This window comes from Lutra lutra, chromosome 9, assembly GCF_902655055.1.
Source record: "Lutra lutra chromosome 9, mLutLut1.2, whole genome shotgun sequence".
NCBI classification, from domain to species: domain Eukaryota; kingdom Metazoa; phylum Chordata; class Mammalia; order Carnivora; family Mustelidae; genus Lutra; species Lutra lutra.
This window is the reverse complement of record NC_062286.1, coordinates 29782000-29799523: the sequence shown is the minus strand read 5'-3', so window position 1 is coordinate 29799523 and position 17524 is coordinate 29782000. Positions and strand designations below refer to the sequence as shown.

The window sequence follows — 17524 nt, the reverse complement described above, 5'->3', positions numbered from 1 at the left end:
AAGTGAGGGAGGAAGCCGTGTATGGCAGAGGGAGAACATTCTAGGTGGAGGGAGTGGCAGGTGCAAGGGCCTAGGACGGAAGCACGCCCATCCTAACAAGGAAGCCAGAGTGAATGGGTTGAGGAAGGCTGTGGGAGATGAGGTCAGATGTTGCTGCTGTGGATACCCCTGTTGACCATTGTGAGATCTTTGGCTTGTGATCTGATAGAGAAGGGAAGTCCCGGAAAGGAGGAGCCCTACGATGTCACAGACAAATTAGAATAGATAGCCTGAGTGCTGTGAGGAGGGTAAATTGGAGGAGGGCAAAGTTAAAAGCAGGGAGTCTGGTTTAGGAGACTGCTGACATAATCCAGACCAAAGATGACGATGGATTGTACCAGAGCGTTCGTCATGGAAGTAGTAAGAAGGTGTTACCTTCTAGAAAGACAGTTAACAGGATTTGCTATTGTTTTGAGTCTCAGATGGACACCAATCAAGAAGTTGCCATTTTCTGAGATGGGGGAAGACTTGAAGAGGGGGCAAGTTTGAGTGTGGGTACAGGAAGGAATCAAAGCTTAATTCTGAATACATGTTGTTTGGGGTGTCTGTTAGGTGTTAGATATTTACTTAGGAAAGACCCATCAACGGTTGGACCATTGGTTGCTTGGTTGCACACACATTTAAGGTAGAGGTGGTCCAGGCTAGAGTTTAACATTTTCTATATATAAGTTCATAGATACTGTTTAAATCCATGAGATAGAACAGGATGATCTCATCTAGGAAGTCTTTTTAGAAAAGGCCTTTAGAGAAGGCCACAGAGACTGAGCTCTGGGGCTGTCACCCAGAGAGGGTCATGAGGAGCACTAGCCAGCAGGGTAGGAGAGAACCATGAAACAGTAGAGTCACTTAGGAGACTGGCGGAGAAAGTGTATCGTGAAGCTGTGTCCTTGTGTGTCAGAGAGGCTGAATGTTGGAGGAAGAAGGACCCAGAGAATTTGCCATTGAATTTGGCAATGTGGAGACCCTGGTGACCTTCACAAGGGCAGTTCTGGTGAAGTATGGACAGCAACAGCTTAAGTGCAGCAAGTTCCAGAGAGAATAGTTGGGGAAGCAGTGGAGACAGTCAGTAGAGCAGTCCTTTGAAGAGCTTTGCTCTAAGGAGAGCAGAGAAATAGAGCATCACTTGCACTAGAGAGGAATGGAGACAATAGGAAGTGCTGTTCTTGATATTTGGGCAAGAGTACAGCGTGTTTGCATGAGAACACAGATGAGAAGAGAGCAAGTCTTTGAGTCTGTAAGAGAGGGAGGGATCCATTACTTTAGCTGGGGAGGGGACAGTAGGGGGAGGTTGGCTTTAGCTAGAACCCCATCCTTCATCAAGGGGAAGGCAGGACAGGTACAGATCCAGGTAAGTTGGTAGGCCTGGGTCATTAGAGCTTTTATTTTCTTAGTGAATCAGGGAGTGAGTTCATACAAGAGAGTGTGTGACTAGGTCGCTGCTGCATTTCTGCCCAAGTGGCTATTTTGGGGACTGTATTTACATTTTCAAACATGGTGTACTGTTGATGCCTGTTTTCTTGATGCGTGGTAGCCAATTCTATAAGGAACTCAGAATATATCCAGAAACTTATTCTTACATTAAATGATTTAACGGACCCACAGAAAGGTGAAGATGAAGAGTTCATCTCCTTGAAAGTATAAAAAGGAAAGGAAATCTTGTATGGAGATGTGAGAGAGATAAGTAATTGACCTAGTTGCCTTGAGTGGATATTAATGGAGAATTGAGGGGCAGAGGAAACTCACATGGTCTTTCTTTTAAAGTGTATCATATCAACTGGGTAGCATGTAGTTCTTCCTCTGCTTCTTCATTTAGTCGTATCTACCTGGAAAAAACCTCAAGAGATGGTCCTGGAATGTAAGTCCTAGAGTCTCATCTGAGGAGGTGCTCCCATGACAACTAGAAATCTGTTCCAGGACTAGAGCCACCCGATGAAGTAATAGATCGGATACTAGTTTGTTTGCACAGCACCTTTCTCGAGGAACACAGTATTCTGTGGCAATTATTTTAATAGTCCATGAGGAGTTAAGCAAGCCTGGAGAGCAGAACAATGAACTCCTGTTATTCTAAAGCATTATTTAATACTTTGATGATTTGTCCTTCAAAGAATTCTTGGCCTTTGGGCAAGCAATGGACTGCAGCAGAAGAGTGAGCTCTTAGCTCCTTTTCTCACATGGGACCTGTGTATTGATTGGGCTCCGAAGTCTCTTTAAGCAGCCTCCGTTAATGGGCAGGGTGACGGCTTTTAACCACAGAGAGGGTGCTTCTCCTTTGCCGAGGACACTTCCTGTGTGCCTTGGTCCCTGTTGTTCCAGTTGGATGAAGGCTGATGGGCTGTCACAGCCTTCTGTGTGGATGTGGAGGAGACCGTGTGCATGACATCTGACAAGAGTCTTGAATTTGTTCTGTTTATTTATTTGGCTGCCTTTGCTTTCGGTCCCATCCTAGGCCAGTGATGGAAAGATGGCAGCTGGGCACTTTTCTAGACTGAAGTCTGTTTGTCAAGAACAATTTTCACATTTTTGAGTTTTTCTCCATCATTAGTGATCGGGAAGCAGAAGTGAAAGCTTTTCCTGTTGGGAGGATATCGGCTTCACTTCCATCCCGTTCACCATATGCTCTGAATGTCTGTGGTTTGTTTTAAACCATGTGCCGGTGCCTCTTCTTGGAGGTTTAACTTTGTGCAGGGTCTGGCAGGACCTGCAGACAGGATGTTGACTCCTGAATATCTTGACTGACTGACTGACTAGGAGGCCCGATGGAGGTGCTACATGGCTCCAGGCAATCTATGTTTCTAGCCAAGGCCTCTAAAATGCCAGGTTAGATAATACTTGCTTAAGATTTCTGGGGCTTATTTACCTGCAGGGATCTAAAAATTACATTCTTTTCATCAGAGGGACCAAGCATGAAGGCTCTGGCAAGAGTTTTCCCTGTTAACTCCTAACTGGCCTGACTTTTGCTTTCCAGATTTGTAATTCTTTTCTTCTTTAAGATTTTATTTATTTATTTGAGAGAGAGGAAGAGTGAGTGAGAGAGAGAGCACAAGCCAGGGACAGGAGTGAGGGGAGCTGGGGGAGAGGCAGAGGGAGAAGCAGGCTCCCTGCTGAGCAGAGAGCCCGACCTGGGACTTGATCCTAGAACCCTGGGATCATGACCTGAGCCGAAGGCAGATGCTTAACTGACTGAGCCACCCAGGCGCTCCCCCAGTTTTGTAATTCTTAATCAGCTATTAGCGCTCCAGGGATGGTCTTTGGCCGCTGATTTCACCATGGGCTTCAGTCTCCTCTCTGGTGAAACAAGGCCTTAGACCAGAATGGCTGCCAGCATCTGGCGAATCCATGATCTCCATGGGGTTCGACAGTCTTCTTGGGGTCACTTCATGTATTCTACACTTTATGCATACATGTATGCAGGCATGTGGGGTTCTTGAGTTTAGTTTACTCCAAGCATTTGAGGAAGATTACAGACCAAGGAGTCTCTAGAGGAAAGTTGACTACCCCTGTTGGTGAATTCCCTGTAAACTCTTAACAGACGAGTGGTATTGTCTTGAGCTTGTCACATGTGAGGAATTCGAAACTCAGAGCAGTTTACCTTACTCTTGGGTACTTTGAAAGTCAAACTCTACATGATACCCTAGTAGAAACATAGAAATGATTTTACAAGGGGATAGGAGAGTGTATTTTCTAACTCCTTTAATATTTTTGGAGATCCTGTGAGAACTACAAATGACCATCTAATGTCAAAAGAAGTTGTGAGTTTTTCAGTACTGATTGTGAGATTGATGTGGAAAACAAAAGCTAATTATAATGAAGAAATCAGTGCTTTGTGAAGACAAGAGGACCCGCTGAGATTAAGTGTCTGCTTCTAAGTACTTCTACTTAGAAGTAGACTACTTTATAGCAGAAAGTTAGTAAAACACAAAGGGAAATATGAAATGAAATGTGCCTTCTTCCAAGACGATGTGAACATTGTAAAAATCAGAATTAAGTCATATGAAACTGTCTCTGCCATTTGAAAATCCAAATGACTCCAGGCCAAAAAAATTTTTTTGGCAAAGAAATAGAATAAGTTTTTAAAAACAATAGGCCTGGAGAATCTCAAGTGCCTATAAAGTGACTACTGTAGCCGAGAGGTGAAATGGGAATAATGATTAAGTGCTTGCTTTCTTTGGATGTCTCTCTTCGCCTAAGTGAGCATAATTTAGGTGACAGTCTGAGCATCTGCATGGCAGCTGCTGGTGCCATGAGTTAATGCCAGAGAAGACAGAATAGTTGGCACACCATTTCTAATTTCATTATTGTACCAAGAGCCAGAAAAAATAGAAGTTTATATTCTTTTGAAGTGGGACGATGTTGTCTCTCTCTCTCTCTTTTTTTTAAATGGGCTCCATACACTTAGATACACAAAGTTTTCTCAAGATATTTGTAAGCATGGTCTGACAGTTTTCAGCATGAGCTGGGCTGTGTGTGCCTGCGTGTGAGTGTGTGTGCTACTGTAAAAAAAAAAAAAAATAAGTCGAGCTGCATGAATTTTTCCTGATTGTGGAATTAACATTCTGTTGTAGTTCTTTAAAGTTCTGGTTACACGCAAACATTTTAAATACTGTATAAGCATTCAAAACAGTGGTTCACAAAATGTTTCTTTAAATAAAGTTTTATTGGAATACAGCCACCACCATGCATTTACGTGATGTTTTTGACAGTCGGCTTTCCTGCTGCCACAGTAGAGTTGAATAGTTGCCAACGGAGTCCATCAGGCCTACAACCTTGAAATATTTACTATTTGGCTCATTATGGGAAAAGTTTCCAGATGCCATTTTGTAAGGTGCTGGAAGATCTGGTCAGGCCCCTAGACTATCTCCCCACTTCACACTAGGTGTCCTGATCTCTTGCGTTAGAACCGCTGAATGGGAATGGGAAATCATCTTGGAAAAACATTTGAAAAGAACTGAGGCTCTTTTTCTTCTGGAAGAATCGTTTTCTTGTGTTAAGTGAGTGGGCCAACCCAAGCTGATCTGTTCAAGATCCTGCTAACTTGAGCTTTCTTTGCTTACTTGGTAGTTCTCTTTGAGTAGTTGAAGGGCGCTCATGTGGAGCATGAGCTCCAATTGTTAGATTGGGAGACCACAGGGATTGAGGTCAGGATGAATGGACGCAACTGCCACGCTTGAGCTCCAGAGGTAGGAACAGCTTAGAACCAGAACGTGCTGTCTTAGTGGGTAATGAGCTCCCTGTCACCAGAGATGTTTAAATAAAGGTTGTGTCATACGACCTTTGAGCCCCAGTTCCAGCTTTGAAATTCTAATTTTTGTTGTTGTTGTTGTTGTTGTTGATAAGGTTTTTGGTTTTCAAGATCAGTTCTGACCATAGTTTATTTTGTTGAGGGCTTATAGAGGCCTCTTAGATGACTTCCTGAAAATATAACCTTGGTCAGACCAAAGGAGTATATACAGAGGCAGAATTGCTTCTGGTAGGCAGAGGGTGGCCGCCAAAAGGCTGACCCAGAGCTAGTCTCCCCTTTGGCCACTAAAGTAACACAGTGACAATAGGATAGGCACTACTTCCGACCACCCTTAGTCTCACAGATGAATAATCCGTCTCCAGCTTCTGCTGTCGTCTTTGCTTTCTGCCTTAGGCTCCTGGAAAGAGGAAGGACCTGGATGGGGGCACATCACAGCTGTAGAAGTCAGACTAGAGTTTGTTACTGCACTTTGCTATGGAGCCTAGACTGGGACTTGGCCATGAATGGCAGTTCTGGGTGAGCTCATACATTGTCTGTGCATCTCTGCTATGGCCGCACGAAAGCAGCCGTAGAGAACATGTAAAGGAGGAAGGTGGCTGTGTTCTAATAAAACTTTATTTATAAATGCAGGCAGTGGGCCAGATTAGATCCCAGGGCCACAGTGTGCTGACCCCTGATAGAGACGTTGAAAGTTAGAACTAGCTAGAAAACATCAGCTGTGATTCTTTCATGTTTTATAGAAGTGGTGAAATGACATGTCCAAAGTCACACCACGGCTGCGCCAGGATTATGAACCAGACAGAGATTGACTTTGAGATCAGTGCCCGTTTCATGATACTCTGCTGCCTCTGCTGTGCAGTCAGGTCACAGCATTTGGTTTTGAGGAGAGGGCCACGAGAAAGCAGGAAATACCTGCCTGAGGCGGACTGTCTGCCGGATGGTCCTGGAGCAGAGGCAGCCCTTGGGCCTCGTGACCTGGCCTCCCTCTCCCTTAGGCGGACCCCGTTTACAGTACAACAAATACAGGTTGCATGAATTAAGATGGAGAAATAACGCCCCAGAGTTGTGAAAAAGAAATGGGCTCCCACAGCTGCCTCCCAGGATTTGATCACTTCAGCTGAGAGTGCCAGGAGATTTGAGACAGATGTTTTCAGACATGCCGCATGCCTAAAACATTTCCAGGGGTCGGGCTGCAAATAGTGACTAAAGAAGTGGAGAAACAGGGAAAGTATGCAAGCTGAGGACACAAGAGTTTATTCACCGTGAGGTACACGGCCAACCTCTTTGCATTACATGTGCCTGTCAGGGTTGGCTCTTTCATGTCATGCCCTCCGTGTTGCTCTTTGTCTGCCCGTGAATAAAGTGCAGCATTGTGGTTAGTAATCCCACTCCAGTGACTCGACTTCAAATGTGGTTTTGGAGTGCATCCCAGAGTTCTGTTTGCTAAGCTTCCTACTCCTGTTTCAGAGACACCACTGGATACAGAGCAGCGAGCACTAAAGGCTTCCCTCTTTCCTTAAACCTGTCGGGTTGTGGGCTCTCCCGTTCCCCCTCTCCTTTCTTTTTCTCCCCCCCCCCTTTTTTTTAAACCTTCCAAGGCACGTTCATGGATACTAAGCTGATGTGTTTGTTGTTCTTTTTCTCCCTGCCTCCGCTCCTAGTGAGTAACCACACTGGCCGCATCAAGGTGGTCTTTACTCCGAGCATCTGTAAAGTGACCTGCACCAAGGGCAGCTGTCAGAACAGCTGTGAGAAGGGGAACACCACCACTCTCATTAGTGAGAATGGTCACGCTGCCGACACCCTGACGGCCACGAACTTCCGAGTGGGTGAGTTCCTCCACGGTCCCTGACTGTCCTTACTCAAGAGAGGTTTATGAGATCGAAGCCTTTAGACAGCCCCCTCCGCTCCCACGGCTCTCTGCTCGAATGGGTTTCTGTCTGGGAGTCCGAATGTGCTTCTTGCGTGAGCTCTTGTAAATGACTTTCGGAATAATTTTTAACCTGCTTTTTGGCTTCTGAGAGCAGTGGCAGCTAGCACGTTGCCCCTTCTTGCTTAGCACTTACGCAGCCCGCGGTGATGGGAGGTAGCAATAGGACAGAAGGGGGTCGTTATTAGATGAAGACCCTCGCACACGACTTGCCCCGATTGGCTTCAGATTTTTATCTGCTCGGTCATAGGGAGAGTTTGCATTAGATCTGACTCATGTTACCAGATGTGGATAGTGGTGATGGAGTTGAAGTTTTTAACTGGATGAATAGTCGTGTTCTAAAAAAAAAAATTGTCAAAAACTGTATTCCAGTTGTAGGAAGGAATACGGACTTGCGTCTTGCGCGGCGTTGCTGCTCTGTATCAGAGGGCTGAATTATAAATTGATATATGACAGGGATTCAGAGGAAAAATGCGAGTGGCTTACTGTCAGCACTCAGGACCTTTGAATCTCTCATAACTAATTTAAATATGGACTGTGGAGGTTACTGAAAGGAAAGCTTTTTACTTTAAGAATTTTTGTGTTGTTTTTACTTCTTTGTAAAGGGAGAGAGCATTGTGGTCCGCTGAGTGCTGTCACACTGCCATGTTGTCATGCAATACGGTATTTTTGTCACGGAAAAATGTCTTTTATTATTTTTTGACCAATTATGGTTTGCCATGTGTACTCAAATAATCACAGACACCCACATTACATTATGAGCTACTCACAAGAATAACCCAAATGTCAGACAGATAATAACACTGGCTAGATCTGGTCTTTTTATGGAATATTGCTGTTTAGTCTTGAGTGTGTGTGTTTGGGGGGGCCAGGAGAGAGGATGTCTCTTTCAAACTGATGATCATCAAGACAAAATACAAGGGCACAGTCTGAAGTCCTTATTAGCTCTTTGATTATTCTCTTGCTTTATTGTGACTCCCACTCCTTCGGAAGTCAAAGCAGTATTCGAGATAGTCTGTACTTGGGAAAAACATGTGCCCATAGATACTATTTAAAAGGGTATTGTGAATTTCCTGGCTACGATAGGGGTATTTGGGCATATTTTAAAAAGAATGTAGTTGGTAGGTGCCAAGTGGCACATTACACTTCTCAGGGCAGAGAGCCGAGTCTCATGGGAAGTGTGTTGAACCACAGATCGGGGATCTAGACTCTGATCCCAGTCCTGCCACTAACGACCTAATCCACAGGGTGTGACACTTACTGTTTCTGGACCTCGGTTTCGTCTCATCCATAAAACAAACGGCTTACATTTAGGGGCCTCTGAAATTCAGTCTGTCTTTAAAATCTTGGGATTTTTTATGAGTAACAAGTAATATTATTTTCTGGAGGGCTGTAGACAATGAGGGGAAGAGAAAAAGCAGTTCCCAGGAGGTTGTTATGGGCTTAATGACTTTTTCCCACTTTTACTTTTCTTGATTGCCTTCCTTGCTCTCATGGGTTTCCCAGCTCCCTCAACAGTGTCGGCTCTCCCTCCTCTTTCTCCTCCTCCTCGCATTTTCCATAAATCTTTACAGTAGGAATGACAAAGTAATCGGATGGGTGGTAATTTTTTGGCTTACAGTGTATTCATTCTGAAACTAAATATTTGCAGGCTTTGAGAAACAGAGGAAGTCTACTTGTTAAAACACGCCGCACACTTTCCTGTCTGGCATTTAAGTAGATGTTTAAGAACAGGAGAACAGGATACACGTAGCCTGGTCACAATATGAAACGGAGCAAACTTATTGACACACACAAAAATCTCAAAACCAGAACTCAACTCTGCCACAAAAGGATTGGCAGAGTAGTTTAAAAGAGAGAGACAGAGAGGGCTTGGGAATAAAGTTTCACGTTGGTAACCCTGGGAAATACTTCATGTATGTCCTCAGTGATTTTCCTCTTCTCTTTATTTAGATGCAAATGTTAGATAATTTGAGGGAGAAGCTGTACATTTCTTTTAATTAAAGAAAGGTGATTCTGTAGGACTTACAGATTATGATTCTTCAGAGATACAGAAAATTTCAGAAATTCATTTTTTAGACCTGTATCTTTGTGGACTTAGCTGGTGTAATATAGCTGGATTACTTACAGAAAAAGTAACTTTCTAACTTCCTGTTTTTTTTCTCTTTTTGTATTTGCTTACAATACATTGCATCTTTTGACAAATAGGATATGTATATGGAAAATAGAACAGCTTGGGGACAATTAAAAATTCATCATAACTTGCTAGCTACTCTCTTTGGCCTCTGGTATATAAGATGTGGGGGGCTGACAGACTTCTTCTGTAAAGGGCCAGATAGTAAATACTTGAGACTTTGTAGTACAAACTGCACGACGTGTAACTCCTCAGCTCTGCGTTGGCCTTGCAAGCAGCCATATGTACAAGCCTGGACGTGGCCCTGTACCAAACCTTTGGTGGGCGGGGTTTGGCCTGAGTGGCGCGGTTTGCCGACCCCTGCTCCAAGGAGTCAACATAATACTGGGAAAACCACGTGGACTTCAGAGTCAAGGCAGCTTCACTAAATAATCCATTTGGATAATCAGAACACAGAAATAATTTTGAACATTTCCATGGCGGTTTATAGGTTTATTTGTTTTTTGAAGGAAGTGGGGACACATAATAGTAACATTTTTTTGATAAGGAAACTTGGGTGGTATAAGTGAGCTTGACTTAGTTACACAGCAAGTCTGCTACCTAGGATCAGAACTTAGATCTCCTTAGGTCATCTCTTTACTTAATTTCCTGGGGTCAAACCACAACATGTAGGAGGGACACAGGTGAAGGACCTCATGGGGTTGGTTTTATGGGAAGGATGGGTGGTCTGAGAGAGATCAGAGACCAGAAGCCCTGGGTTGCTGTCTTGACTTCATCATGGCCATTGAGCATATTCTGGCCTTAGATCCTCCTGGGCTCTGGTCATTGATCACACAAAACAGGTAATAATGGGTATACAGAGGGTGATTCTGCAGCAGACACAGGAGTGATATTCATTTCTTCCTTTTTTTTTTTTTTTTTTTTTTTGGGTGCTTCTTCTGTAGTAGGTGTTCTGGTCTATGATGATAGTGAGTCTGGATTGTTTAGATATGAGAGGCAGGTGTATTTTTCATGACTGTTAAGCACAGAGTCTCTGTTCTTGAATATTCAGTTGGGAAAATATATATATATTTTTTTAAGATTTTATTTTTTTTTAAGATGTTGTTTATTTATTTGACAGAGAGAGACAGATCACAAGTAGGCAGAGAGGCAGGCAGAGAGAGAGGGAAGCAGGCTCCCCACTGAGCAGAGAGCCTGCTGCGGGGCTCGATTCTAGGACCCCGAGATATGACCTGACCCGAAGGCAGAGGCTTAACCCACTGAACCACCCGGGCGCCCCAAGATTTTATTTTTAAGTAATCTCCACACTTAAAGTGGGGCTTGAACTCACAGCCCTAAGATCAACCCCTTGACGGAGCCAGGCAGGCATCCTCAGTTGGAAGAATCTAAAGTATGACTTGCACTGAGTCTGAGGCCTGAACGACGATGATATCCAACGGAAGTACTCTGAGATTCTAGAATAAATTCATTTTTATGAACATGATATTAGTATGATATAACAGAATGTTTACATTAAATGGCATTTCCTTTCAAGCAGATTTCTAATGATAATAACTTTTTTTGTGACATTCTGAGCTTTGCCTCTTTGCTCTCCCCAGCTTTGTCTTTTTAAAAAATGGGAACATATTCCCAGTTGGGTGGGCCGGCAGGTTAACCATTGTTGTTTTAATGGATTCCTTCCCCTCATAGGGATATAACGAAGATGACCTTCTGGTATTTTTAAAGTTGTTTATAGAGTCATAAGTTCCCCTAATAAGAAGAACACAGGAATTCATGTTGTCACAATTAGAATATTTGAAATAAAATAATACTATCCGTGGCACAGCTTATTTGTAGAACCAGTGAAAAGCAATCATGATAGCTAAAATAACACATTTGGTTTATATGATGCTGTTTTCTCTGAGGACTTACAGGGGACTTAGTTTCCATCAGCATCAAGTGAATAATTATATAAATTATTGGATAATTTTAAAAGTATGTTCCCATATGTTACTTCATTTGATGTGTACTTCCTCTGTGAGAGGTAAATTACAGTATTCATATTCTGTGGATGTGAATATCCAGGCCCCGGTGGTTTGATTAAAGGTGACTCTCACTTAGGTTTTCTGTTCCCGAGTCCAGATACCTCCTGCTCTCCATGTTGCCAAGCGAGTATGTATAAAACACGGTACTAGATTTTCCAAGACAAATCATGAAGCTGTCCCCTGAGAGCTTTTGCTTTGCGGAGATGAGGAGTATGTATAAATAAATCTAAATCAAGGTAGAGGATGTTTCGCAGGAGCCGGGAGAAGGAGATACCACATCCAGCTGAGGGAGAGAAACTTTGAGAGAAAAGGAATGGCGTGTGACATTCTTGTTTAGTTCACCGTGCTATCCCCGCTGCTACCCAGGTTGGCTCATAGTGGGAGCTGGGTACATGCATGTTGCCTGATTGTAGACTGTTGGGGCAGTGGTTCCTGAGACACTGGTTAAGTTTCAAAATGTAGGTGGATGGGAAATAGAGAGAAGGGAGGTAAAGCTGATGTACGGGGGAGAATTTACCTGCTAGAATTCGGCATGGAGACAAGAAGGCACAGGTAGTTTCTGAGAAGTGGGAGTAGTTTCACTTAAATGTAGAAAGCTCCAAAGGTAATGATGTGATTCATGACAAGTCTGGGAAGGAAGGGGCAAGGCTGGTGAGCACCTTGAATTCCAAGCTTAGGAATCTGGACTTCTTCAGAACTTACTAAAGTTCTCTGAAAGGGGGCAGAGATATATATCATTTTGAAAAAAAGAGGGACGCTTTCTTGTTTTGTTTTTTGGGTTTTTTGTGTGTGTGTTTTTGTTTTTTGTAAAGCAGGAAACTAGGGTTTTAATAGTGTTAAATAAGCTTTTGAACAACTCATAATAGCTGACAACCTCTAGCCGCTTTTAACAGTTTAGACGTTGGCTTGCTGCTCTGCACTGGGAATGTTCCCCATATGTCTCACAAAACCAGCTTCATCCCGAAGTGTTTTTGAGGCAGGGAAGCAGTTCATTTTGTTACACTCATTACGTAGGATCTCTTTGTGACGAGGGATGACCAGTTCCCTCTCACTGAGGCTATCCGCAAACCAATACCTGCTCAGGGAGGGGGAAGCTTTGAGATTTTTGTCTGACAACTCAGTTCAGATGGTGAGTCTTTTGTCCTCCGCCAGTTGTCTTCATGTGGATCCCTTGATGTGTATCCAGCATAAAAACCGGTGAAATGCCAGCATATCACTCTTTGATTAATGGGTGCATATATTTGCCCCTTGATGCATTGTATAGAGTGTATGTTTTAAACATGGGATCTAATCCAAAACTAAAAGAAAGTGGCTGCTTTTCATTTGGGCAATTTGGAATGTTTAAGAACTTATCAAAGAAATTATTGACAAATATATTGAATCTTCTCGAAATATTTTCTGATACTGAATAAATGCTATAATGTAAAGCAATTTCTTGTTTATTCTATTTGAGCTGTGGAGGTGCTATTAGGAAATTAATTTATTTAACATATTTATCGAGCGCCTATCATGTGCCAAGGATGGGACGCGATAGGAATACAGCAATGAACAGAACAGACACTTGCCCTTCCAACATTAAAAAAAATACAGTGTGGCTGAAGGATGTGAGTGAACCTTGATGGTGTTATGCTAAGTGAAATGGGCCAGTCACAAAGTAATGAAAGGTATAGGATTCTACATGTATGAGTTACCTAGGTAGCTGGATTCATAGAGGGAGAGAGGATGGTGGTCCCCAGGGGCTGATGGAAGGGGAAAATAGGGAAGTGCTGTTTAATGGGTAGAAGCTTCAGTTCTGTAAGATGAAAAAGTTGTGGAGCTTGAATACTTGGCAGTATGAATGGACTTGACACTACTGATCTGTACAGTTAGAAATGGCTAAGATAGGAAATTTTAGGTTAGACGTATTGTATTTTAAAACCCAAGCCATAGTGTGAGTATACACTACTGTCAAATGAATGCTAACACAATATACTATAGATAAGGAAAATTGGGCATATGCCAAGCAATGATAACTGCTATGAAGAAATAGAAACTTGGGAGGGGGATAGAATTGGGAGTGGTGGTGGAAAGTAGATTGCGATTTTAGACCTGTCCCAAAGGGCTCTCTGGTGAGAGGATGTTTGAGCAGAGAGTAAATGGAGTGAGTGGTGAGCTCTGGGAGGGAATATCACAAACTCTGTAATCTAACTCTGTCGCTGTATTTGTTTAATTTAAATTGCAGTTCATCTCTAGAGGGCTGATGTTTGGAACGTTCAGTCAAATTTGTCCTATACGTCCTCTTGGATTAGGTTTTATCAATCTGTATATAGGAATACACACACACACACACACACACACACACACACACACACACACATTGTATCAGGGAATCCTGTTAATAACATCTGTAGATAAAGAGCCTTATACACAGAGGATGTGTATGCAAGCATGTCTCTTGGTGTAAAAATGATCCTGGAATTATTGCAGAAGGAATCTTGGTTATTTATAATAAAAAGTATAGGGTCTTCTATATAGGAAAGAATTAACCAAAGAAGCTGTGTTGCCTCTTTCTCCAATATTTTATAGAAGACAGATCATGTGATTTTGGTATGGAGCTTTCTTTTAATGGAAAGAAAACTGGTTGTGAGGGCAGGTGTGTGTGAGTGTGTGCATGTGCGTGTGTGTGTTTGTGTTAAGAGGGAGGGTCCAGTGTGGAGGAAGGCCACATGGAAGGGCAATTCTTGGGGTTTGTTGGACCAAGGAGAGGCCATGAGTTGATGCTAAGAGCCCAAAGCAGGAGAAAATGAGGTCCTTTTGGTTGAGGAGGAAGATCTTTGAAACTGAGAAGTTGGGGGGGGCGTCAGAGTGGTTGTATATGAAAGTTTGTCTGTAGTCAGGACAGTTAAAAAGAAGAAAGAAAAGAAACGACCGTAGGTAAAGGGGTTCAGCAGTTTGCTAGCTCTGTGAGAAAGGCATGTGTGATCGATCGTTCCTTGTAAGCCATGCCTGGCCTATATCATGGGGCTGACTGGGACTCCTTAATGGGGTTCTGCTGGCTCGCCTAGAATAAATGGCCTTTTGGAATTCCTTGGAGTCCGTGACACAGTGTCTGAAAGTGTATATTCTTTCCTATTCACTCGGCTTGAGCACATGGCTTGATCTCTGCAAAACCAGACTACTTAGCTTAGCGTGTTGGGTCTTCCAGGAGAAGCTGCTGCCTGGCTTCCTGGCTTTAATGGCCTTAATCTCTGCTACCCAGGTGAGGGTCTGGGTTACCGAAGGTCCACAGGTTGCTGCTATGCCTCTGTTCACACGGCTGGCTCTGCCCGCCAACTGCATGTCCCCAGCCATCGTGCCTGGGCAGGCCCTCACTGCTCTGTTGGGAGTCGGCCCCATGCCGCTCATGCCAAGAAGCCTCATTTCTCTCATTTGTTGTCATACCTGTGTGTTCCACTAAATTTCAACCTGCTTGGGGACAGGGACCTGTCTGCTTTTTGTTGGTCTCCCTGGGGCTAGCATGCTGAGTTACTTCAGGAATGCTTATGGCCTCTGGGTTGACAAAGCAAATTGTCTACGCGGGTGCCTGTTGTTAGGACGCAGAGATTTTATCCGACACAGCTTCCTCATAAATCCTCAGGCAGCTGAAATCACCCCAGTACAATAGCCATCTGAGCAGTCTTTATAGAGCTTGGGGACGCAGAAGAGAACACATTCCAGTGACTCAAGATGCATGAGAAAGGACACCTTTGTAGCACTTTGGGTGGAATTTGGAGTTTACATTTTGAACACGGACTGTGGGGTACTTTTTGCTCATGGCCAAGGGCAGTTAGCTTCCTATGCCTTTAGCTGCTCCCACTCCCCATTCTGACATCTAAATACCCACAGTCTCTTAAGGAACATCTTCAAGCTCTATGTCAAATGCTTCTGTGTGTGCTGCTTTTTCTCCTTCCTTATCTCTTTCTAGTGATCACCTTGTCAGTTGGCAGTGGTGCTGTAGCTCAGGTGTGCTCTTGATCGATCTGGAGCCCGGGGCTGGTGATTTAACCTGATTCCAAACTAGTACAATCACTCAGGTAATGACCTGACCTTTGTACAGTGCTTCCCCGAGGCTTATGAGAAGGCGCAGACCGAGAGCATATATGGATTCCTTGGGTTGAGTTCAAGAAGAGCTTTGTTGGGGCACCTGGGTGGCTGAGTAGGTTAAAGCCTCTGCCTTCAGCTCAGGTCATGATCCCAGGGTCCTGGGATCGAGCCCCACATTGGGCTCTCTGCTCAGCAGGTATCCTGCTTTCCCCTCTCCCTCTCTGACTGCCTCTCTGCCTACTTGTGATCTCTGTCTGTCAACTAAATAAATAAAATCTTTAAAAAAAAAAAAGAAGAAGAGCTTTGTCTTTCCCAAACATAACCAGTCCTTCTCTTAATTCACGACTTCTGTGTCCTGTGATACAGGTCGGTATGCTTACCTCTTCTGGAATTTGGATAGGGTATGTTCCCTTTGTACAACAGAGACCATAGTTCCTTCATTTACTGATCCTGATGACACACTGTCTTCAAAAAAGACACGGGGGCACCAGGGTGGCTCAGTCTGTGAAGCGTCCAGCTCTTGATTTCAGCTGGGGTCGGGATCTCAGTGTGTGAGTGAGATTGAGCCCTGCATCAGGCTCCGCACTGGGTGTCGGGCCTGCTGAAGACTCTCTCTCCCCTTCTGCCCCTCCCCTTCCTGCTCTCCTGTTTCTAAAAGACACACACACACACACACACACACACACACACACACACACACACGGATGTTTCTGTTCCTCCTCCACTTTGGTCCTCTGCTTCTAGTGCACAGAAGGTTCCATACTTGCTCACATTTAGGCTAGCTCTGGGCAGGTTAGACTGCATACAGAGTAATGCCGGGTATCGTTGTCATATGGTGGAAACAGTGGAATAGCACCATGTTCCCTCTGCCTTGGATCTGCTCCTCCTTGAGGGGTCCCATGGCTGACCCAAGAAGCTCTTGCCCATTGCAAAGCCTGCTACCAAGAGTGAGAGCATTGAAACAGTGTAGCACATTCTGGAACTGAATGCTGCCATCAGGAGGATAAACAATCATTGTGCATAGATGGGGGAATCTCCAGTGATGTATGATTATAACATTTGATCTTGCTTTGTGCTACTCACTTTGCTGTCATTGCGTAATTCACCTCTGGGCTCCCTGGTTATAGTAAATTTAAGGAAGTTGGACTTAACATAAATACTGAACTCATATTTATACGATACGGTATGTATCTGCAGCACTTACTGGCATACACTTTAGAATTAATTTTGCATCTGTTGGACAAGAGTCAAACGTTTAGATCAGCTTTTAGTATCGAGGTATATATATATATATATATATATATATATATATATATATATATATATATCCCCAAGTGGTGGAGGAATAATGCATTTGTGTATTGTTGGAAAAACCTTCTGGAACTCATATCACAGATGATATGAAAATGTTTTTGAGGGCAGCCACACGGTCGTCTTTGAGTTATGCAGTCCAGGAAAATAACTACCAAATGGGGAAGGATAAAGCTAGTTAGGAAGTTTGAGATTTAACTCTCCAAAGTTATATCACAAATAAAATGAAAAGAGCCAGATGCCCTTTCTTTGCCAATGTAATGTAATGCTGTCATCGATACACTTATTGAAACTTGATTTAAAAAAAAAAAAAGGAAACTTGATTTTCTCTTTTGTGGAAGAGTAAGGGTTTAAGGGAATGGTTTCCTGCTCAACACATTATTTTGAATTTAGACTCATGCAATAATTACCCTCCCCCCCAAAAAAACAAAACCGGGCATGACTGCAGTGTTGGCTTTTATAAGATTTGGTGGGAAAAATGAAAACTTTGGGCAGTAATGAGAGATTTCTTCACTCTGAGACCAAACTTCAGATGCCCATCAGATTCAATAAAAATTTGTTCTGGATTATGAAGAGTTTCTAAGCTTTCCTAGTACAAAAACTCAACCTGATTTTCATCTAATTTTCCCTAGACAAGGTGAAAGGGAAACTTGACATTAAGATTTTTTACAGTAGGGAAGGCAGACCACTGCCCTTCTTTCTGGCAAATTAGGAAGTGCACTGGAACATTCTTAACCAGCCTTATTTAGCAAGATTAGAATATGTAACTTCTTGCCACTGCATTG

General features: G+C 43.4%; 1 protein-coding gene across 14 annotated transcripts in view; it reads left to right on the top strand.

The window, feature by feature from the left end:
- Positions 1-17524, top strand: part of LTBP1 (latent transforming growth factor beta binding protein 1) — a 405463-nt gene that overhangs the window by 159726 nt on the left and 228213 nt on the right. For 6 of the 14 annotated variants that reach the window (XM_047745652.1, XM_047745654.1, XM_047745653.1 and 3 more), the window contains exon 5: positions 6940-7107. The exons of 1 other annotated variant lie outside the window; for it this stretch is intronic. In XM_047745652.1, the coding sequence (XP_047601608.1) occupies positions 6940-7107 (168 nt within the window). Of the gene's footprint in view, positions 1-6708; positions 7108-17524 lie in introns of those variants that run through there. 7 more of the 14 variants (XM_047745663.1, XM_047745664.1, XM_047745658.1 and 4 more) reach the window with 4 other exon arrangements.